This window comes from Lacerta agilis, chromosome 4 (genome assembly GCF_009819535.1).
Source record: "Lacerta agilis isolate rLacAgi1 chromosome 4, rLacAgi1.pri, whole genome shotgun sequence".
NCBI classification, from domain to species: domain Eukaryota; kingdom Metazoa; phylum Chordata; class Lepidosauria; order Squamata; family Lacertidae; genus Lacerta; species Lacerta agilis.
This window is the reverse complement of record NC_046315.1, coordinates 53,832,814-53,855,535: the sequence shown is the minus strand read 5'-3', so window position 1 is coordinate 53,855,535 and position 22,722 is coordinate 53,832,814. Positions and strand designations below refer to the sequence as shown.

The window sequence follows — 22,722 nt, the reverse complement described above, 5'->3', positions numbered from 1 at the left end:
CTTTACTGACCGAAGGGGCAGCTGAATTCCAATAGATGCCCCAAATTCACTGCTCTGCATCAAATTTCTAGGGCAGCCACCAGAACTATCACATTTCTTATGGAGAGCAACTTACTCAGTCATCATCCCCACAGGTAGGGAAAAGGTGGGAGGAAAAAAGAAACACACTGCTTCCAGACAGAGTGTGGCTATTTCCTTACCTATGCAAAGACCTGCCATTCAGGGCCATCTATCTTAATCCTGCCAACCAAAGGGAATCTGTCAGGTGACACTTGTCTGACCTGGTTGATCCACTCTAGCAGCCTCTTTTCATACCACCAATGTTCACAGAGTTAGGGGGAATTCAAAATGGCAAAAGCAATCCATATGGCAGACATGGGTTTGTATAATACTGGGGATCTCTTTTCAACTGCATGGGTTCTACCTACCCTGGCTCATCAATGAAAGGTCTACACAGGGTGTATGTTTGATCACAAAGCTCACTCCCATGTCACTCTGGATTTAAAGACTAAATGCTGGAGCCTTGGGTGGAACCTGCCTATGTGTAAACAGCCTTTAGCAAAGTTTAATATTTGAACCAGTTTTCTTTTCTTTTAGAACTGCTATCAGAGAAAACCAGTCACAGTGAATGCTGGTAAAATGTGTTAATGGTGTAATTTTAATCAAAAAGAGATATCAAGAACAGGATTCCAAAAAGTACCACCTTAGGCAAATACTCTATGAAACCAAGCCAACAAACACAGCCAATATATAAAACAAAACTCTCTCTGGTGTGGTTCTCATTTACAGATTCTCCACCTTCCTTTCCTTGAAGCCAGTCACAGACGCTGCAATGGGAAACAAAATGATCTGGGTTCTGGCCATTTTGACCATTGTAGGGCTCAGCAATGCCTTGCAGCGTAAGTGCACGCATTTTCAGTATTTCTTTTATCATTTATATTATATGAAAAAATCAAGTGGCGTACAACGAAGCTACACTAACGGTGCAAGCCTCTGCAGTTCTGCTTGTAGCACTGCAGCCAAAATATCAGTTCTCAAAGGCGGGTGTAACTTTCTCTTATATTTTGCTAGATCTGGCCGTCTTGATGGGGCAGTATTGGAGAGCTATCTAGGAATGCAGTTCTGTGCGATTCTAATAAAGAAGGCTTCATTCATGTTTATGTTCTAAGCCCCAAACCCTGTATTTTGAAACCAAGAAAATGTGAAGTAGGAGTGTTTAATAATGTGTGAATATTATGAAGTTGGTTTTATTTTATTATAGGAATATAAAAATAGCTCACCCACATTTACTCTCTGGTTATTTTTAAAGTGGGCAAGGGGGGGGGGGAAAGAGATTTGTCATAGAGGGCATTTAGGATGTTGGTAGGTTTGCTCAGACAGGCGGAAATCAGGGACATGCAAAAGAACTGGAATTGGTGCCAAGACATTCCATGTGGTAGTGAATGAATGTTGTGTCTTCTAACCAGCATTGACAGTATCTTCTGGCTTCTAAATGTCCATAAATTCTAAAGCTCCTTTAACAAATATACAGCCCACACTAACCAAATTAGCTCATTAAAAATAGAATTAAAAAGAATGAAAGCTGGGAATTTGTGGCAGCTACTGAATCTTTTGTTATATGGCACATTATGGCATTTTTTCCAGGTATATAAACAAATAAACCCATGTCCGATGTTGGATATGTAATATCTCAAATAAAACCATGTGGTAAGCTGAATATATGTCTGAAAATAATAATTTTGGTTTATCTATATATCAGGCTTTCAAACTGATTTTGATCTTATTATTGCGCTCGTAATAATCTAGCAACAAGGTTCTGATCATTAAACTTACCTTGCTGCCATAACAGGACATTGTATTATTCTCATGAATGAAGAGAAGTTTTCTTCTTTTCTAGAGCAATGATAGGGCAGGTGCTTCTTTAAGAAGTTGTGCTTTCATTCTTCATTCTGAAGTGGGGGCTGTGTGTGTGGCAAACAGGGAACCTCTCCCTTCTTCTGGTTTAATATGCTGGCTGTTTGCCATAATAAACGTTAACTGACATTAAAGCAATGAATGATGAAAATACCAGGATTACTTTTGCACTAAAACTATCAGTGTTATTGTGACTAGAATTGTAATTAGTGTGATGACTACAAGAAGATCAAATAGATGTAATTGTTTTGCGTGGCCAGGCGGAGTCCCCCGAACCCCGGGCAACCCCTGAGGGAAATAACGACACGTGACAACGTTCTATGGGATTAAATTGGCCACAACTTTATTAATATTCAGATGTAGGGAGACATTGGCTCAGGCATTGGACGTTTATCCTTCCCAGCCCCCAGCCGGGGTTCTGGGTACTTTTAGGGTTATCCAGCATGAGTGGGGAGTGGGCTAGCTCTGAAGAACATATGTTCAAGCAGATAGCCCACCCCCCTGTTCGCCGCCGCTGGAGGGGGAGGGCAGTGACGACCTCTGGGCGTATGGCCAATGCCTCCCCCGAGACCCCTTTAACGGGAACCCTGTTATCAATGCTGCAATGGGGGTGGGGGGTCACCACCCCGCCCCCCCCCCCAATTTTGTAGATGGCTAAAGGATTCCGCCCAAGGCCTGCAACCGCCAAAGTTGTGACGAATTGCTATAGGAAAGGCGAAACCTGCCAATGCAGGGAAAGTCCTTTCCGGCCCTTCAACAGCGACCTTGACATAGAAGTGCCTGCGTGCCTGTGTGGCTGTGGAAAAAAGGTGGTTAACCTGCAAAGTAAATGCCAATTGAGGGAGTGGGGGTGGGGAAGCTCTGAATCCAATGGCTGCTTTCCAGGTATGACTCAAGTTCTATTGTGTGTGCTGTATAATTCCTCCTTCTACCTGGCCAATCCGCCCCCCCCCAGCAACACCTCCCCAGCCAGGATTGTGCGGCTGCTGGAGTAGGTGAAGTCCACAGGTATCCAACCTGGGAAGGTGGTGCCAGGCCCAACTGCCAGGAGCTGCTCCGTGATCCAAGGGGGCTACTCGCGACCACGCAAAACGTGCACCCCATTTGATGTGGGGAACGTTCATTATTTAAAAAGCAAAGTACATGAATTTATGAGGGTGCTTGGTGCCTATATAAAGAGCATTTGTGATCATCTCCCTCACAGAAAACAACTTGTTGATATCAATCTTTACTTTAAATAGCTTCAGGACAATGCAATGTTCCAGCAAGATCAAGAGAAAATTGTGGCTACCCAGGCATTGGTGAAATTGAATGTGGTGCAAGGCAATGTTGCTTTGATTCAAACGTGGTTGATGCCCCCTGGTGCTTCAAACCCATTTCAATAGAAGGTTAGTATCCACAACTCTAATTCGTTTTTGGATTCCAGTGTCAAATACATTTCATCTGTGTGGTTTTTGGCACATAAAAGTACAATATGAATGTCTTGTTGTAAGAGCTTAAATTATTCTAAAAGTTTTCATTAACGTAACCTTGGCACAAGGCAGGACTGAATCCCAAAATCAGTTTAAAGTTGTGCTAGTCTGCTTCTGAAATTACAAGTATTGGTGTTGTGCAGTGGCCTTGTGATGCCGAATACTTTTTTTTCTAATTTGTTGTTTTCTAATTTTTATGGTGGTTCTCTTATAAAGCAGAAATCGCACCCGAGGACTTGATCCTATAACGGATGCATAGAATCTAGGGTTGCCAAGTCACAACCTGGGGAAGAGAGCTGCATCTGAAATGCTCAGCTCTGTAAACTGCTGCAGACTCAGAGATGCATATATCACATTCCCCATCTCTCCAGCCACTCTCTCTCACACATGTGCTAAACCAGCCCTTTCCCAAACAGGTGCCCTTCAGATACATTGAACTACAACTCCCATCCACATCCCAGCCAGAACAGCAATGCTGACTGGGGCTGCTGAGGAGTGTTTCCCAAAACATCTGGCTAACACTGCTTTGGGGAAAGGCTGCAGTAGATCAGGTTGAAAGGGAAGGATGGAGAAAACAGGTAGTTAGGGGTTTGTGTAATTGGGGCAGAGATGGTCAGGGCACAAGGCTAGGCTATCCAGATGCAGAGACCCCTGAACCTTTCAAAGTAGAGTAGAAGAAGGAATTTCAGGAGGTGAAGTTGGTGTGGCAGCTGCTCAAGGTGTAGGAGCTCTGTCTTCTTTTGTAGCTGGCCATCCCGTCCCCGATAAAGGTATCTGAGTAATATCGGAATCAAATGAGTAACATGACATCAATCATGTTGCAAAATTGCCCCCACACTTAAAAGCAGAAGACTGGGAAGTGGACACTGCAATGGCATCACACATCACAATGCAGATTTTGTATTAGTAGATATTAGTACAGGGAAGAGGTTAAAAAAGATGAATGGACTGCTCTTTTGGGTGGCAGCTAAGCGACCTGTTCTCATCACTACAAATTATATTTATTTTATGTTGATCATTTGGGAAATGTTTGGAACGTGCATCAATATGTTTAAATGACAATTTTTTAAAAAAAATGCTTGAGGCGAGAAATGCTCTGATGAAATGGATTGTGTGGCTGATGTTATTCTTTCACTTTCTCCATCCAGAGTGTGTGTTATAAGGAAGGGATTCAGTGATAGTAGGAACCACTTCTCTACACGAAGAAGGTGTGCACAAGTCACTTCATCACCATGAACCTGTTTCTTGACAATGTTGGCAACTGAAATCCTGCAGAATTCTGAGACGAATTGAACCACTTAAACCATGCTATAGATTACTTCTTCTGATTCTTTCCCCCCTACTATTCAGCCCTTTACTCCTTCCTGAAGCAATAAATCTAAGCAAAAGTGTGTTGCGTCCTTAATTTCTGCTTTCCTTCTCTTTCTTTCAAATTCAGACATTTAGTAAGATGCACCCACCCCTCATCTCTATACATGCCTACCAAGGACTTCTCTGTGTTGAAGAAATAAGCCTTTCCAATGCACAATTGTGGAGAATTTAGATCAAATGTGCTAGAAGAGCTATTTTTCTTGGGTAGGGAAATCATTCCCCACTGTGGCCCTTGCTCTGTTCTGCCAGAGGATAGGCTGCTGTCTGTTTGATAGCACTGGCTCAGAAAACTCGCCACTCAGTGTTTACCAAAATAATCAGGTGCACAGCATGAACAACTTTGGGTGCGAGTCTGGAGGGCAGAATGCCATCATAATATACCACATGGGGAAACAGAGAAAATACCAGAGCTTTCTCAGAAAAAGAAAACAAAATGGTAAATTACTCTTTAACCATGAAGGCTATCCCAGAGATGGGAGGGAAGGAGAGGAGGGGTGTGTGAAGCGATGTTGCTAAGGACACAAGATGGCAATTGTCTCATTTTTTGAAAAGAACTGCAGTCAAAATAGGGCAGTGGGCCAGAGAGAAAGAAATGCACACCAATTACTTTTACATTTCCCCTGAGTTTATGATCATTCCATGTGACAATGGCTGGAAAGTGAGGTTTATTCCAGGGAGTCTTGGCTATATAAGGGATGAACTGTATCTCTGCCGTGCATTTATATCCATCTTTGCACATTTTATTGAGCTCAGCCACCATTTATAGCACAGATGGGCAATTTGTGGCTTTCCCAATGTTGCTGGATTCTAATTCCCATCAGCTCTAGCCAGCATGGTTAACAATCAGGGACTATGTGAGTTGTAGACCATCAATATATGAAGGACCACGGATTTCACATCTCTGGTTTGTAGGCTATACTAGTGTAAGGCAGAATTAGCCCAAAGGTAATGCTATATGTTGCTTTGTTGCATCTGGTCTGGTATATCCATACAAAATCATCCTCTACAGAAAAATGCATCCTAATCTTGTGATGGAAGTGTAGAGTGGCTTGTGCTGCCATACCATAATAGACAATGCAGAATCAGCAGGACAAGTTGATCTTGCTGCAATGGATGTCAGCTGCAGTTCCATTTTCAAAGGTTCCCAACAAAAACAATCAGGGACAGATTTAGATGAAGAGAGACCCAAGGCTACTCCACTTGTGAGGCCCCTCCCCACCCCAACCCTTACAACTAGAAGAAAATGGAAGAGTGTTATAAGTGAAGCCAAAGATGATAACGAGTATTTAAAATTCTTCAATTCACAATTTCTCCTCTAAAGGACATAAGATATTATTGTTAAATACCACGGTGATTTTAAAAAATGCAATAACTGAACTTTGTAAACCTTTTGTGGAATAAGCATTATTTTTTTAGGAAAATGAAGTTGTATTGTCATTTTTTAAAAAAAAAACCCGAAGGGCCTGAGTTGCTCTACCCTTGCAAGAAGTCTTGGGTTTGCAATTTTGGGAGAGGAGAGACTGTGGCACTGGGGAGCAGGCAGGCTGGGGAGGCCCCCTAAATTTAGAGGCCAAGTTGCCCTGCCCTCACATGAAGTCTTGGGTTTGCAATTTTGGGAGAGGGGAGACTGCCCACTGGGGAGCGGGAGGGCTGGCGAGGCCCCTTAGATTTAGAGGTCCTAGTCTTCAGCCTACTTAGCCTATACATAAATCTGGCACTGAAAACAATTAAGTTGCCTGTAACACTGCATGAAGTATCTTCTGGGAAGCAGTGAATTTGATATGTGCCTTGCCTTATGTTCTCTGCCCAAATGATTATCTGCCTGGCAACAACTTTGTGGTGCCTTCAACATTGCATCTGGTGATAGTGACTGTTTATTGCCTCCCAAACAGAGCCCTTCGTCCTGGGTGGACTCAGATGCCAGTAGAGCTCCAGAGGACATGACCTATCTTGGTACTGATTGTTCCTCTGGATCGGATTCCTCATAGGACAGTAGGACAGTAAACTAGCTGAACAGCAGATACATATTTGGGAAGCTTGGCCTTCTTCCCAAAGCCTGAACTATCACATATAAAAAGCCCTTTGTCCTTTGCCCCTTTTTTTTTTTTTAAAAAAAAGAAGCTTGTATGCTCAGTTCAGACATGGTGTGACATCACGGCTATTAGACGCTGATCTGCAAACTAAAAGCCATTATTCAAAGAATAATCCTTGGGACTGAAGAAGACAGGAAATTTTCTGTTATCTAACATCTAGGTCTAGCAGCACCAGAATCAAGCCACTTATGTCTAGATTCTCACCATTTCAAGTAAGCCAAAATTTCTACGTATTTCTTTTACTTACTTTGTACATTACTTTATGTAAATCATTGCCATATAGTTTCAAATGATGCTTAAAATGTATGCCTCAAAAAACTTTTTATACTATTTGGAAATAATATATTTAGGTTAATATTTTTTTTACAGACATTGACTCTCAAGAGCAAGATCTGGAGTGTTACTGTATCATTGTTTATAGTCCCATTCCACAGATCTGTGCACTTAGCTGTGAGGCATGTACATCTGTAGACATATATTCACCAAAGAGATGGCAATACTACACCAAACTCATTCTCCAAGTGGTGATCCTTAGGTAGCCAATATGAAATTATTCCACACACAAGGGGGAGGCATCAGCAGAAGTACAAAAAAGGAAGAAAGTACAAAAGGTTTTGGACCAATGTGGACTGAATATGTTCAGTGGCCACAGAATGTGTCTGTTGGCAGGGACATAGAAGATGGGGGGGGGTGGAATGGAAAAGGCCATGATTAGCTTCTCGGAGCACTTTACACAGCAACTTTTCTTTCTTTTCATTTTCCACATGTGATTCTATGATTCAAAAGGATGTCACAGGGACCCGATCCAGCAAGGATTGCTCAGAGTACTCTGGATCAGGACATTTTTCTTTTACCCTGTTGACTGTGTTTATAAAAAACACTGTGCTATATTGTTGTAGTCAATACTGTTCTAATTTCTGGCAGAAACATTTGTGCCAAGTGTTGAACAATTATTGACTGCAACTATATAACTCAGCAGTCATAATTTTATATAGTTTACTTAAAGCATGGGGAACTTATCCCCTAAAACAGATATTTTAGAAGGTTGTTGTCCTAGTCAGTGCCGGATTTACGTATAAGCTAAACAAGCTATAGTTTAGGGCCCCACTCTCTTGGGCCCCCCCAAAAAAATTAAAGAAAAAAGCTGGATGTACATTTCCAAAATATAAGATAAAAAAACAAATAAAATAAAACCTACCTACATACAGCAACAGTGTTTTGTGTTGTGTAGGCTCCTTTGAGGTAAGTAATGGGTCCCGCCTGCTAGCCTGCTCCCTAAAATATTACTGGTTTGCTTATTTCTATATCAATTACTTTGATAAAATACATTATTTTGTTATGTGCTTTAGATACTATTAGGTCCATAAATTACCATATAGCATATATTCAACACAAAAACAGCGACAATTTGTTGTTGACAAAGAACAGCTGGATATATAAAGGGTCTCATTACCTTCAGTAGCTTAGGGCCTCATCAAACCTAAATCCGGCCCTGGTCCTAGTATAACAAAAAAGAATAGAATAAAGGATCATCGTTAGCATTTAGACTAAGTGCACCATAGTATGAGGCCTGGCCAGCAATGGATGCTGTGTGGCTTGTAATCTTTTTTGTAAAACCTGAACTGGAATTGCTCTAAGCTCTGGTGAAGTGGAACACACAGAGCATGGACTTGATTCCCTTTACGTCACAGTGGGAGGAATTCAATGTAGCACTGAGAAGATCAGTCCAACAACACAATCATTTGCCTTCTCCTGCCTGCTGTTCCAAGGTTTCTCTTGACCCCCCCAGAGCCGATTTGTGTTGTGTGGAGGACGCCCATGGAGAGGAGAGAGGAGGAAAACCTTAAGGCACTAGCAGAAGACCCTATGCAGGCTTCCATTGGTGTGATAGATAGAATCCTACCCAATCCTAACTATCTTTTGGTGCTGGGGATACTTGCTTGTTGTTTTTCTTGCCATTTTGGTAAAGGAGAAGCAATGATTCCATGTAACATGTGGCTGACTGGCAATGAAGGGATGTAATCAAATGCGAGTTCTTCTCCTAGTAAACCCATTAAAATTAATGGACCTAAATTAGTCATGCTAATTTCAACAGGTCTACTCAGAGTAGGATTAGCACTGAATACAACCTAAATAGTTTTTATTTCAGGCCGTTGTTAGTGTTGTGGAATCATCACATTAAATGCAAACAGAGATTCCTCATTGGCTGCACAGGTGCACTCTGTGTATGCTCATACCATTTATTTCTGAGGCTCATAATTCTAATCACACCTGTCCCTGCTCTGTTTGAGCTCTGTAGGCTGTGTCATGCTTTGATTGGGTAGAATATTGCACGCACATATTCCTTCTCAGGAAATTGATCCTGTTTTGTTTTGTTTTAATAAAATAAAAGATAAATTAAATTGCAATCATTTCTGCATTTTGTCACAGTGAGGACTTCATAGCATCAAAGTCTCCCACTACACTTTTCAAGCCTGTTGTTGGTTTGAGTACCACATTCCCAAATGTAGAGACAATTAATCTTTTTAAACCTTACCCATATCAAGTGTGACTGGTGAAAGTGAGGGAGTGGGGAGGGGGTATTACTAAGAAAGGTGGTGGGAATGGTCTGGTGACTTCCGTTTCAGTGTATCTGAAGAAGTGTGCATGCACACGAAAGCTCATACCAAAAACAAACTTAGTTGGTCTCTAAGGTGCTACTGGAAGGAATTTTTTATTTTATTTTGTTTTGACTATGGTAGACCAACACGACTACCTACCTGTAACTGTAACATTCGACTATAACTCAAGAGCATTGAATGAGTTCAACCATTTTAGCGATCGAAAGGTCTGCATTACAAAATGTAGGGTATGGCAGATTAATTGACAGTTATTAGCTCCATCATAACTTTGGATATAGTCTTGTTTATTTAGGTGAACAAACAGGATCCTCTCAAAAGGACTGAGCAGAGGACCTTGTGGACCATAAATCTGCCATTGTATAGCATTTTTAAACCGATAAATTTTGGGAAGAAACGAACCAGCTTAAGTATTTGTATTATTTTAATTTAGGGATATAAATGTAATGTAAACATATGCAATTTCAGATTTGTTTTCTTGGGAAGTATTAAAGTGAACAAGCTGGATATAGCAATGGAATACAAGCAATGGTTATTATTGGTTGCTGCCCTGTGCTTAGGATCTGTCTGTTCTCAAAATAGAAAACATCCACCATGTAAGTATATACTTCATATAATATTTGTTTCTTAATAAACAAAAGAAGCCAAGTTAATGACAAACAGCAAAATATTCAGAAACAACAGGCAAATGCATTCATCTATAAATTGTCACTAAAAATAATTCCCATAGAAGAAATTATTATTTTCTTTCTATATGAGGTCAACTGAGGATAACCTCGAGTGCCAGTGTTGTAGTCCATAAATTGCTTCAGGCATTCTTATTATAGCTTCATAAACCCATGCTACAGTGCCATGTCCTATAGACGGCCACTCAACCACTGTCGCCATCACTATTGACAAAGAGAACAGAAGACAATCAACACTCGCTGACCAAACATTAGTTTGTATAAAATGATAATGTTGGCACTCAAAGACAAGGAGACTGTATCAGCCCCTGTGAGGCAGGAATATGATGGATGTGCAGCAGCTGGTTGTTTGTTTGGCAGACTTCTTGCTTGTATTTTTTTACATCGCTCTTTGGAATATTAATCAGAATAGAAGACTGAAGATCTATTAAAGGCAGAGAAGAGGCTCTGTCATGCAGAGGAGAGCTGGAAATTCTTTCCTGGGAATCATCCCTATCGTCTGAAAATTGAGCTCCTCTAGGAGGCAAGGAAGTTTGGGGGGGGGGGCAACACCCTCAAGTCCATGAACCTTAAACTGGGGAAATTCCCGTGATCAGTTGCCGAAGGAACTCTTAATGGATGCTTGTTGTAATGTTAAGCTCCTATTACTTATAGGCTGCATTTGCTTATCCCAAGCTCTCACATTAAATCTCAACCAGTTAGAGCAAGATGGACTCTTCACAATAGGAGACAGGAACCTTGTGAACTGGTTGAGATATTTTGAATCCATGAAGAAATGCAAAGTATTAAGGGACCACGTGATTTATTTTCTATAAACCCAGCTCACAACGTGACACACCAACTGTCCACCCCACATTTGGTTACTTTACAATGGAGTGGTAAATATGGTTGCTCCAAATGTAGCAATTCTTTCCAAACAGATGCGTGCCAATGTCTGATGGATGTCCAGGCTAGAAAGAGGTGTGATTCCACTTCTGCAGGCATCACTGCAGAGCAATGCACAGAAAAGGGCTGCTGCTTTGATGCAACTGTGCCTGATGTCCCATGGTGCTTCAAACCTTCTGGAGAAAGAGGTAAATGATACACGAAAGGTTTGGGGGAGGAATGGGAAGTAGCTAGGGACAGGGTAGAAATTAGATTAATTTCACATGACCTAATCCACACTTTCTGAAATGATATGAGAACCAAAACACAGCCATCCAAATTTTGCGGACAATTTCTCCAGTTGCTCACCCTGGATTCATGAATTTAATGAAGGGCAGGCAAAAATGGAATAGCTAAATAACTAAAGATATGCCCAGCATGCTTCCTGGGGGAGGCATTTCAGAGCCTGGTTGCCACCACGGAGCAGCTGGTCTCCTGTGTCCATTTACAGCACACTTCAAATAAATAATGCACTTGGAGCAGGGATTTGCATCTTAACACATGGGACAGGCTGCATTGGGTGAGGCAGTCCTTCAGCTGTTTGGGTTCTGTGCTGGGGGTGGGGTCTAAGCTCCAGGACCTTGATTTAGGTCCTTGGTTTTGATGAGCTTCATTTAAGCCAACAAGGAGTTATTTCTCAACCTAGGCTGCAAGCAACATTACAAGCTGCCTAAAACATGGCATATGGTTTCCAATAGCTTCACTCCAATATGCAAAGAGAATGATTGAACCGCAAGCAAGAGTGGACTGTGGCTATCAAGGGATCACGCGCAAGAGGTGCAAAAGGATTGGATGCTGTTTTGACCGAAAGGCTTCTGATGCATCAATGTGCTTCTATCCCCCGGTGAATGAGGGTAATGACTTTGTGTTAATGTTCTCCGAATTCAAGAGGGGAAATATAAGCCCATTCACAATCATGTTTCTTTAAGTTCTTATGCAACCTGATGTCACGTAAACAATCAATAGCTTTGTTACAAAGATATTATTATTATTATTATTATTATTATTATTATTATTATTATTATTATTATTATTATTCCCCGCCCATCTGGCTGGGTTTCCTCCGTCACTCTGGGTGGCTTACAGCACATGTAAAACATAGTAAAATATCAAACATAAAAAAACCTCCTGATACAGGGCTATCTTCATCTTTATTTATTTATTTTTTAATTGAATATTTATTGAATTTTATAACAATTAATGATACAAATCTCATTCATCATGTTATTTACAATTATTCTCCCTCCCCTCCTCTGGAATTTCCTCAACTCCCCCTCTGCTGAGTTATGTAGTTTTATTTATCGTATCCTGCTTTTCCTACACAAAAATAAAATCCCTTATCATTTCTCTATAATATCTATTACTCAAATGAAGTTGTGAAAGTTTATTCAAACCCTGCCAGTGAATCCAGTCCTTTCTGTTTTTTCTGCAAATGTAAATGGTTCACAGACTCTTTTGAAGTCCTTTTTGTCCTCTTGTAGTTTGTCTGTTAGCTTAGCCATTTCTGCATAGTTCATCAGCTTTTCTTGCCATTGTTCCTTTGATGGTATTTCTTCCGTCTTCCAATATTGTGCAATCAAAATTCTTGCCACTGTTGTAGCATACATAAATAATGTTCATTTTTCTTTTGGTAGCTCGATTTGATATACCTAACAAAAAGGCTTCAGGGTGTTTGACAAAATTCATTTTAAACATTTTTCCCCCAATACATGGTATATCATTTCCCAATATTTTTAATGCATTTGCATTCCCACCACATATGATAAAATGTTCTTTCCTTTTCCTTACATCTCCAGCATCTGTTATTTTCTTTCCTAAACATCTTTGCCATTTTCACTGGTGTGATATACCATCTATATATCATTTTCATGTAATTCTTTCTTAATAGTATGCAATCTGTGAATTTGATATCAACTTTCCTTAATTTTTCCCAACTTTCAAATTGGATGTTGTGTCCCACATCCTGAGCCCATTTAATCATAACTGATTTAACCTCTTCATCTTTGGTTTCCCACTCTATTAAAATACTATATGCTTTTTTTACAATTTAACATTCTCTTCCACTATTTCTTTTTGAAATCTGGAGATTGTATAACTAAACCCCTTTTTATTGTCTTCCTTAAAATTTTGATTTAATTGCCTATGGTGTAACCAACTTTGTAAACCAACTTTCCACAGCCTGTTACTTCCCCAAGAGAGCATAAGGCAGGCAACAGTAAGCCTCACTGGCTGAGGATAGCTCAGTCAGTAGAGCATGAGGCTCTTAATCTCAGGGTCATGAGTTCAAGCCCACATTGGGGAAAGGATTCCTGCATTGCAAGGGATTGGATTGGATGACCTTTGTGGTCCCTTCTAGCTCTACAATTCTAAGATCTCTGTTCAGAACACTGGTGGATAGAAGTGATTTCTGCCTCCTCCAGATTCCAGTCCAACGTAGAAGAGGACTCCTATCCACATGATAGTGAGAAAATAGGATTGGGCACAACCCTTTGACCAGTTGTTAATTGTTTCTGCCTAAGTCATGGTCCATAACAAGTCTCTTAATGTTTTGTGTATTCTATGGTTAAAATAACCAAACAGATAAATACAAGAAAGGCACATCTATAGAAGTAACAGAAGGCTAGCAGTAACACGATCATTCTTCTGAACAGTTTCCCAGCATTGTGTAATGGACATGAGCGCAAGGGAAGACTGTGGATACCCAGGCATCACTGCCGAAGAATGCCAGGGAAGAGGATGCTGTTTCAATTCATATGTCGTTAGTACTCGGTGGTGTTTTTACCCAACATCCATAACAGGTAACAGAGCAGCGACTTGCTTGTGACAGCAGATGTGTCTGAAATAGAGAGGGATGAAGTAGTTGCACATTTTTCTCCCCACCACTTCAGTTCTGCATGTATAGGATATGACAGCATATCTCCAGCCCCAGTGTCAGCTGACTCCAGCTTCAATTATTTTATTTGTAAAAATAAAAATAAAAAAATCTTTTTGGACAAGCACTGTGAAGAGATGTGCTGGTCAGGTGCAATCTTCATTCTCCTTAATGCCTCTGGGCCCCACCCCATCATATACACAGCGGGGTGAGTCCCAGAGGCATTGGGAATGATGAAGATGGCAACAATTGCCACTGTCTCATCTAGTACTTGTCTTAATAACTCTGGCCTGAGGAGGAGCCAGAAAGGTAGAACTGCCCTGCTTTCAGCATCATGGCCCAGCCCTATTGCCAACCATCCACACCCACTGTCGTCGGTCTCCTGGTAAGCTTGGGAGAGTATCAGAGTGATGCCAAGAGGAGCTAACTGAAGGTCAAAGGCCCCCCCCCCCAAATCCTAGTGCTGGCCCTCGATAGCACATCTTGTAAAAACAACAACTTATGATTGTAGAGGTAAATTGAAGTAAATGAAATATCCCATTGGTTTGCAGAGTATTTTATATCAAAAGCCTTTCCCATTTATTTTTCATTTGAATGTATCTTCTTCCTTTACTTCAAAACATATCAGGATCTTATGCATTCTAGAACTCAGACATGTTCAATAATACTGGGAGGTTATAGGCAGAAGAAGAAATTTACATTGCAGGGTGCAGAAGCTTTCCTTGCTATTAAAGTAGATCAGCATCTACTTCATTAGACAAGAAAGCTTCTCTCCTCTATGTATAGAGGTCTCCTTCCTTCCTTCCTTCCTTTTGCAGTCTTCAGCCTTTCACTGTATAAAGTAACCCCCCCCCCCAGTGTAAAGCTGTATGGGCCATAACCTCGCCAGCTTGTGTGTGAGTACTATAATATAGACAAAAATTGATAGAGGAATTTTAGGACAGCTTCACAATCCAATTAACTTAAACAACAACAACAACCCTGAGTCAAAAGTTCTTCTTTCTCATTCTCTTTCATTTTAAGGACCTCCCAAGATGTGTGGAATGGCACCAAACAAAAGAGTGGGTTGTGGATACCCTGGCATCTCTGCTGATGAATGCTTGAGGAAAGGATGCTGCTTTGAACATTACCAGTATGTCCAAAATGTTCCCTGGTGCTTTGAACCTTTGGCGAGGCAAGGGAATTTTTCACTATGAAGAACTGGAAGTAGTTTGGGGTGGCTGAAGAGGATGTTTTGCAGAATAAAGGACCACAGGATTTCCCTTGCACTACATTTTTGTCTCACCTTTTCCATTCCCATATGTATAATTAGCATGAAGGATTCCTTATATGCTATGCTAAAAATATTAAAATATCAAAAATGGGTTGTCTGACACTAGTTCTAATTTCTCCAGTAGGAAGAATGTGAGCATATGTACTAGAAATAATAAATAACAGATCAGTGGGAGGCTCGAGAGACTAAGATTAGCCCAGCACCAGCCAGTTCATGCAACTAAATTAATACATTTGGAATGAGGATCAAATAGACATATATGGAGTTTGTTGTGCAATCGCTTCCCCAGACACCCTGTTTCCACAACTGCTGAAAAAGAGATGAAACAATGGAATTGTCAAAAATATAAGCTGGGGGTGGTGGTAAAGCAGTGGAAGGATACAAATATGCAGAGACCTGTGGGCTGAGTCCTCAACAACCCATGGTGGGCTGTGAAGGTTAGGCATCATCTTCCAGCAAATTCTATTGGGGTTATATGACCAGGAGCCAATTTTTAGTCAGATAGCAGATCCCACACCCATCTCCCAGTGTTGCTAATAGCCAATGATAAGGTGGTTCAGAGGCACAAAAGTATTCTTAGAGAAAGTGGGATTCTAACTCTCAGAAAACTGACATTCTGTCTAGCACTAGCATTGGATTTATATATCAATCCACACATCCTCACACGTAGCAGTGATCTGTACACATGTGACTGAGCATGTAATTTCCTACACGCTCATCTTCTGAACACATGTTTGGTGCTAGCTGTGGTGGTGGTTGGAATGGCTGCTTGAATTTTCCCTCATTAGATATGCAAATAGCAACAGAACCCTCTGACATTTGGCTGGTTGGAATGTAGCCTACAAAGGTAAGATACATTCACATCTGTCACTCCACCCATTGTTCTCTTGGACCCTGTCCGCTGCTGGAATCTGCTCACTTGAGAGTTGTCCATGAAGACTGAAAAAGATTCCTTGCCATCTGAAATAGCAATTCGTTCTGAAGGTAACCTTCTGAAGGTAATAGAAGTGTCACCAATGAAGACACTTCTACATCCAACTCTCAGTGATCCTCGATAACACCTGAAGGAGAAGTTGTCCAGGGGAAATGTTATGGGCTGTAGATAGGTAAAGGTAAAGGTACCCCTGACCGTTAGGTCCAGTCACGGACGACTCTGGGGTTGCGTGCTCATCTCACTGTATAGGCCGAGGGAGCCAGCGTTTGTCCGCAGACAGCTTCCAGGTCATGTGGCCAGCATGACTAAGCCGCTTCTGGCGAACCAGAGCAGCACATGGAAACACATTTACCTTCCTGCCGGAGCCGTACCTATTTACCTACTAGCATTTTGATGTGCTTTCGAACTGCTAGGTGGGCAGGAGCTGGGACCGAACCATGGTAGCTCATCCCGTTGCAGGGATTCGAACCACCCATGTCCCTAGGCTGTAGATAGATGAAGCTAATTCTTGCACAACTTTCCCTGTGCAAGTTCTCCTTCAACTATTTCAAGAAGTGCTGCATGCTCTCAGCTGAAAGGCACATCTAGCTAACAACACTTCTCCAACGTCCAAAGCCACTCAGATAGCAAGATATTGGTCATAAATATCATTACTACATTGAAAGGAAGCCTGAAAGTTGGGGAACAGAGCACCTTCTACATATGCCCCCATAAAAAAAGAAAGGAGAGGGAATCGTAAAGGGAAAGAGATGGCACACTGAGCTTTCTTGTTATGCCTGAAAACCAGCTCTAAGGAGGACACCCCCCCCCCAATCTTTTGTTTTCTAACTGGAACAGTGTTGGGGGAAAAAATGTAAGGGAGCTGTTGTAACAAAGATAATCACTTTTGTAAGGAGTTACCAACATGTTGCTGCTGCTGTTTCAAACAACGTATCAAAGCCCATATCAGATTAAACTGTTTGTTGGAGGTACCAGACCTGTATTTACATATACACTTACAAAATCCAGTGACCTCCGTCGTGCAGTCCTCACATGCTAAGGGGTGTGTAGGCACACAAAGTGCCTACTCAAAGATAAGAGGAATAGTTAACAATTGACTACAGCAGTGACCTCCACTGATAGTGTATTGGAACTGTGACACAAATCAAAGATATTTTCTGCCCTGTTGCCAGTCGAGGAGCAAAGATCTTCATTTTTTTCTATTGAAATATATTTTATACTGCAGTGTTACTCAAACTGTGGGCTGCAGTCCCAGAAGTCACATGGGGGTTTCAGTCTGACTTGGGGGGGGGGGAGCATTGGTGGTGCATCTCATCCTCCAGTTGCAGTCATATAGCTTTTTGGATGGACTGAGTCTGGCAACTCCCAACATATGCAGAACATGGGAGTAGAGGTTGGTTAGAGAGTTAGGCAATAGCCAGGGTCAGAGGGAGAGAAAGGAAATGGAAAGAAATGAAATACAGTCGTACCTTGGTTTTCGAACAGCTTAGTTCTCAATCATTTTGGCTCCCAAACACTGCAAACCCGCAAACCAGTTTGTGAACATTGTTTTGGAACCCAAATGTCTGATGCAGGTTCCGTGGCTTCTGATTGGCTGCAGAAGCTTCCTGCAGGAAATTGGAAGCTGTGCCTTGGGTTCTGAACGTTTTGGAAGTTGAATGGACTTCCGGAATGGATTCTGTTTGACTTCCAAGGTACAACTGTAGATGGCAGACAGACAGAGTGTGTAGGAGACAGAGTGCATTTGGGCATCTGTAAAACAACAACAACAACAACAACAAATGGTATATAAAAAAATTCTTGTGCAGTTCTGCACACGATCACATCCAGACTGCAGGTTTTTTCTTTCAGCACATAACCAAAGCACACATGTGCATCAATAGGAGTGTAAATAGACAAAACAAAATCAAAAATTCTTTCCAGTAGCACCTTAGAGACCAACTGAGTTTGTTCCTGGTATGAGCTTTCGTGTGCATGCACATGAAAGCTCATACCAGGAACAAACTCAGTTGGTCTCTAAGGTGCTACTGGAAAGAATTTTTGATTTTGTTTTGACTATGGCAGACCAACACGGCTACCCACCTGTAAGTGTAAATAGACTGAAGGAATAGATAGCCGCAGCAAACTGTTTGTGTTCCAGTTCTAGAACCAATTTCATAAATTCTCTAATTAAGTTGGAATTCAGGTGCCATGGAACTACACAGCAGTGAACATTCAGGAGCAAACAAAGAACCGAATGCAGAGAAATGTTTAGCAAGTTGGCACTTTAACCTTAAAACGAATCAACAAAAGATAGAACTTGAGTAAAGAAAGAAAAAAGTTTGAAGAGGGTCGAAATTCTGAAACTTAAAATCATATTCTGATTTTTTTCATAATATTAAACATTATTCTAGCGTCTTTACCTGGATAATTTCATGGGTGAATATAAGTAGTCCCAAAGAATTGCCTTGATCACAAAATTTTCATATGAATTTTGATTTAGGGCTGAATATTGCTATTTGTACTGGTCTAAATCTGATGCAGAAATACAAACTATGGCTAAAAAGCAACACTTCCTTTTATGCATGTCTATTTAGCTTTCTAAAATGGTTGCCATGTGAAGCTGCTCAGATGTTTGGAATGCTGACTAATGTCTCCTCTGAGGTAATCAACAGTGCCTGACCAACATCATTTATCTACTTTCATTTGATTCTTACCACCCAGGTAGCACCACCTCATATGTTGCCAAACACACACACACACACACACACACACACACACGTATGCAAAACCCCTTAGATACATTTTCTAATCAAATGAAGAGAGATACTTGAGGTGGAGCATGGCTGGAAACTTGTTATCTGAATGCTGAACACAAACATTAATTACGGTATAAAATAAGGCCCATGGTGACTGTGAGGTACTTTCCTTGATTTTAAAGCTTGCTTTCCAGGAGCTGGAAGCTACGATGGAGCAGAAGGGGGTCTGGATACTTTCACTCATTTTAATTTTAGGACTTGGTGCATTGGCCGATGACAAGAAAGCTCCACGTAAGTACCTTAAGAACCGCTTAGGTTATCCTTCCTTATAGTACATTAATGGAAGTTGCCTATTCAACTTGCCAATATTTGGAATTTGATGAACATGCCCCTGCTGCTGAGAAACTTTAAGGCCAACTTCTTATCAACATTAAGAGAAGGACAACGAAGTCCCTTAATCAATTAGATAAATTTTGTAAAATGCACATCAAACTGGGTAATAGCTATAAAATATGGAAGGTTTCTCCCCCCTCCCCCCTCCCCATAAAGAAGTAAAGGGTTACATTCTGTTCAGTGGGCAATAGAAAAATTTCAATTCATTTCAGTGATATCAGCAACGACCTTTACAGTTGAAGCTAAAACAAGTCACTTGGAAAGTGGAACCAGCCATGTCCAAGAGCTCAAATTGCAGGAGGGAAAGGTTGCAGACCATTAATGAAACCCACAAGCCTTAGCTCCCCTAAGGGTAACAAAATAATGCCCACTTACAACAGCATTCCAAAAACAGGGGTTAAGGGCAGTGGTATTCTTAGAGGTGGCCCAGGGGGAACTAGGCCCTGAGCTGTTTGCACTGTCTTAATCTCCTGTGCCCTTTCTTTTCTTTTTCTTTCTTAAAAATTTTACTTACAGGGCTGCTGGGAATGCAGCAAAAGCACATCGCCAGTGAGACCTGAGTCATCTACCACCTTTATTTAAAACTGCATCTCTACATATACATTAGGATATGTACATAATGCAAATGTGCATCATTAACATCCATTCAGAATCTTTTAAATACCTAGCAATTTGCTTCCTTAGAGGGGTATTGCCAAAGGTACAAGAGCTGTCCCATACAGGTACTGCTTATGACTTGGTACCTAAGAGAGAAGGATAAAGTATAACCCCAAATCCCACAGAAATTACCTGCAGGGAAATTGCCTATCACAAAGGCGCCCTTTTAAAATGTGTTGGGGAGGGGGTGATTATTGGGTTGTTCTTGTTTTTATTATGTATTTTGTGGTTTTAGATTGTGATTTTATGTTGTGAACCACCCTGAGACCTGTGTGTATAGGGCAATGTACAAATTTAATAAATAATAATAATAATAATAATAATAATAATAATAATAATAATATAAAGTGTTCTAAGATTACTGGAAACCTATGTTGTATGATTTCAACAGGCTTAACTCCTGGCATTACTATTATCAGAGGAGATATAAACAAAGGATTTGTATTTTTATTAGATAGGAAATTCATGAGCCCTCTTAGTCACTGAGCCTGAACCTGCATGGACTGAAAATGGGGGTGGGGGGGGGGGTCCTGTCCTCACAAAGGCCAGCTCAGCTCCAGAGACTTCCCTGCTCAACCCAGCATTCACAGGGCTGGGGTTTGCATGCGCACCTGTGCCCCTCCCCTCTTTTAGCCATTGGTTGTTCAAGACTTAGGGCTACATTTAGGCAAATATCTGAGCAGAGGGAAGTTGCCATTGAAAGGTCAATGAGACCTGCCAGAGACTACCAAGTTCTCATGAGAAAAGAGCTAACCATGATTTTTGTTCTCAACAGCGGAATGCCGATGTCACATTGATCCCAAAGCAAGAGTTAACTGTGGACCTCCTGGAATCACTCCCCAGCAATGCCGGGATGCTGGGTGCTGCTTCAGTTCTGAAGTTGCAGGAGTCCCCTGGTGCTTTGCTCCAAGCCCCCCAAACTGTAATGTATTTTTTCTGAAGTATACCTGACTTTTCTGAGATGCTAAAAATGATACACAAGTCAGAGGGATGGATAAATTCTGCTATCAGGCATTCAGTAAATCTTGTCTTACAGGCAAGCATAGTAACTGTCCACGGTAATATGAAAAACCACTGTTTCTCAGTCACTAGAAGCCTGCCTGATGTTAAGACTTAGACTTCAAGCCAGAGCCTGAGAGAAAGTAGATGACAGTAGATGATAGATAGATAGATATAGATGATAGATAGAGATGATAGATATAGACAGATAGATAGATGATAGATAGATAGATAGATAGATAGATAGCACACCATTTTTGTTCATGACAAACTTTTAAGTATGAAGGATTAATAAAATTACCTAAACTGTGTACACCAGATAGCCTATTCCCACAGCTGCTTAAGGATAATGTGGTTATATAAGTACAAGCAGATGATGGGCTGTTCCCAATCAAGTCATACTAAGAGAAGACCTTTTTGGAATCAATGGTTTAACTCTGAGTATGATTTAATCAGATACAATCCAGTGCTATTCAATTTTTCCACAAGGGTTATATTTCTTTCCTCAGCCTTTGTTATGCTTTGCTAGAAATGTGAGCTGATTAGTATCTAAGCTCATCCCAGTTTGTCCATGAATTGGTTCAGGCATGTAAGATGAAACTAATGACAGCCCACATAGAGGAAATAATCACAAAATACAGGTAGGTAGCCGTGTTGGTCTGCGGCAGCATGCACACACAAAAGCTTATACCAAGAACAAATTTAGTTGGTCTCTAAGGTGCTACTGGACAATTTTTTATATACATGTAATCACAAAATAGTTCATGTATTTTGAGCTCAAATAAAACAGAAAAGTAAGGGCAAAAGCAGCACCAGCTAGACAAAGACTATGAGCAACACTGTGACATTGATCCACTAATCTTCAGGTAACTATTCAAAACAGATAAAAAGGTATGTCCTTCAGAGGTGAAAGTCAGGAAGAATTGTGGATACCCAGGAATCTCTGCTGCTGCATGTGAAGCAAGAGGATGCTGTTTTGAGTCACATCCCCCCGCAGTTCCATGGTGTTTCTTCCATGTTGAGGTAGCAGAAGGTAAAGTAACAAACCTATTTTCCCCCTTTGCACAAATGCAACAACATTTTGTACTGAGGCACATGCTACTACTTGTATTCTGTTGCCCATTATATCTTCAAGAGACTATACTACCAGTCAATAGTAAATGCCTTTCAGCGTGAGCATGCAACCAATCTCTAGCACAGGACAAGTGCAAATGGAAAGAAATCTGATGTGAAAAGCAGCCTAGAACAACTGCATACACCCTTCCCCAAATTTGGTTACTATCCCTCATGCAAGTCCATTAGTATGAGTGGGGAGGGCAGTAATTCTAGTCCTGGGGTGAGGATAGGGACAGTCTTGCTGGTCCCACCCATTGTTGCTTACGGATGGCTTATCCCTGCAGCCTTCCATGCATTTGGGCTCAACGTCTTCAGCAGGGAGACTTTGTACTTGTACAGCAATTTTAAATTATCTAGAACCCTGATCTTCTAAGATTCTGCATCACACAGGATGCCCACACAAGTCAAGCAGGCTGTCTGCTGCAAAGGGTCAGCCCAAACACATGGAGGGGTGCAGCAATAGACCAGCAGGAATGTGACAGGGGTGTGGTCAGGCAGAGTGCCCCTGCTTCCTCACTTACATGACCGGAATTGCATGAGGGGAGCAAATGATTAGGCCCATGGTTCATATAAGCATGTATAACTGAGTATAATATTTTGGGGGGCAGAATATTAAAGACAGCTACCAGGGACATTACCCCTGCTGTCACTTGAGTTGATGG

The 22,722-nt window shown here is 41.2% G+C and overlaps 1 protein-coding gene and 2 long non-coding RNA genes across 4 annotated transcripts; all 3 read left to right on the top strand.

Moving 5' to 3' along the window:
- The first annotated feature begins 744 nt into the window (after nt 1-744).
- Nucleotides 745-4,791, top strand: LOC117045737. The gene is made up of 3 exons (XR_004426460.1): nt 745-899; nt 3,156-3,302; nt 4,535-4,791. It is a non-coding gene; the product is annotated as an uncharacterized LOC117045737 (long non-coding RNA).
- Nucleotides 4,792-9,923: 5,132 nt separating this feature from the next.
- Nucleotides 9,924-15,310, top strand: LOC117045735 (putative gastrointestinal growth factor xP4). 2 transcript variants are annotated; one of them, XM_033147076.1, is made up of 5 exons: nt 9,925-10,064; nt 11,075-11,227; nt 11,777-11,932; nt 13,730-13,876; nt 14,974-15,215. In XM_033147076.1, the coding sequence occupies exons 1-5, from the start codon at nt 9,983-9,985 to the stop codon at nt 15,144-15,146; spliced, it is 711 nt and encodes a 236-aa protein (XP_033002967.1). In that variant the 5' UTR covers nt 9,925-9,982; the 3' UTR covers nt 15,147-15,215. The 2 variants fall into 2 exon arrangements, with proteins under 2 accessions (XP_033002968.1, XP_033002967.1); XM_033147077.1 differs by lacking the exon at nt 13,730-13,876 and having other exon boundaries at nt 9,924-10,064; nt 14,974-15,310.
- Nucleotides 15,311-19,045: 3,735 nt separating this feature from the next.
- LOC117045733 lies at nt 19,046-20,865 on the top strand. Its single transcript, XR_004426457.1, has 2 exons — nt 19,046-19,186; nt 20,721-20,865. It is a non-coding gene; the product is annotated as an uncharacterized LOC117045733 (long non-coding RNA).
- Nucleotides 20,866-22,722: the final 1,857 nt, after the last annotated feature.

What these genes read in the sequence shown, in the direction of transcription:
- LOC117045735 (XM_033147076.1), top strand. Translation starts at nt 9,983, where the DNA reads ATGGAATACAAGCAATGGTTATTATTGGTTGCTGCCCTGTGCTTAGGA. An exon ending in AAATAGAAAACATCCACCAT is followed by an intron (nt 10,065 to 11,074) that starts GTAAGTATATAC and finishes CTTTCCAAACAG; the next exon opens with ATGCGTGCCAATGTCTGATG. An exon ending in TTACCCAACATCCATAACAG is followed by an intron (nt 13,877 to 14,973) that starts GTAACAGAGCAG and finishes TTTCATTTTAAG; the next exon opens with GACCTCCCAAGATGTGTGGA.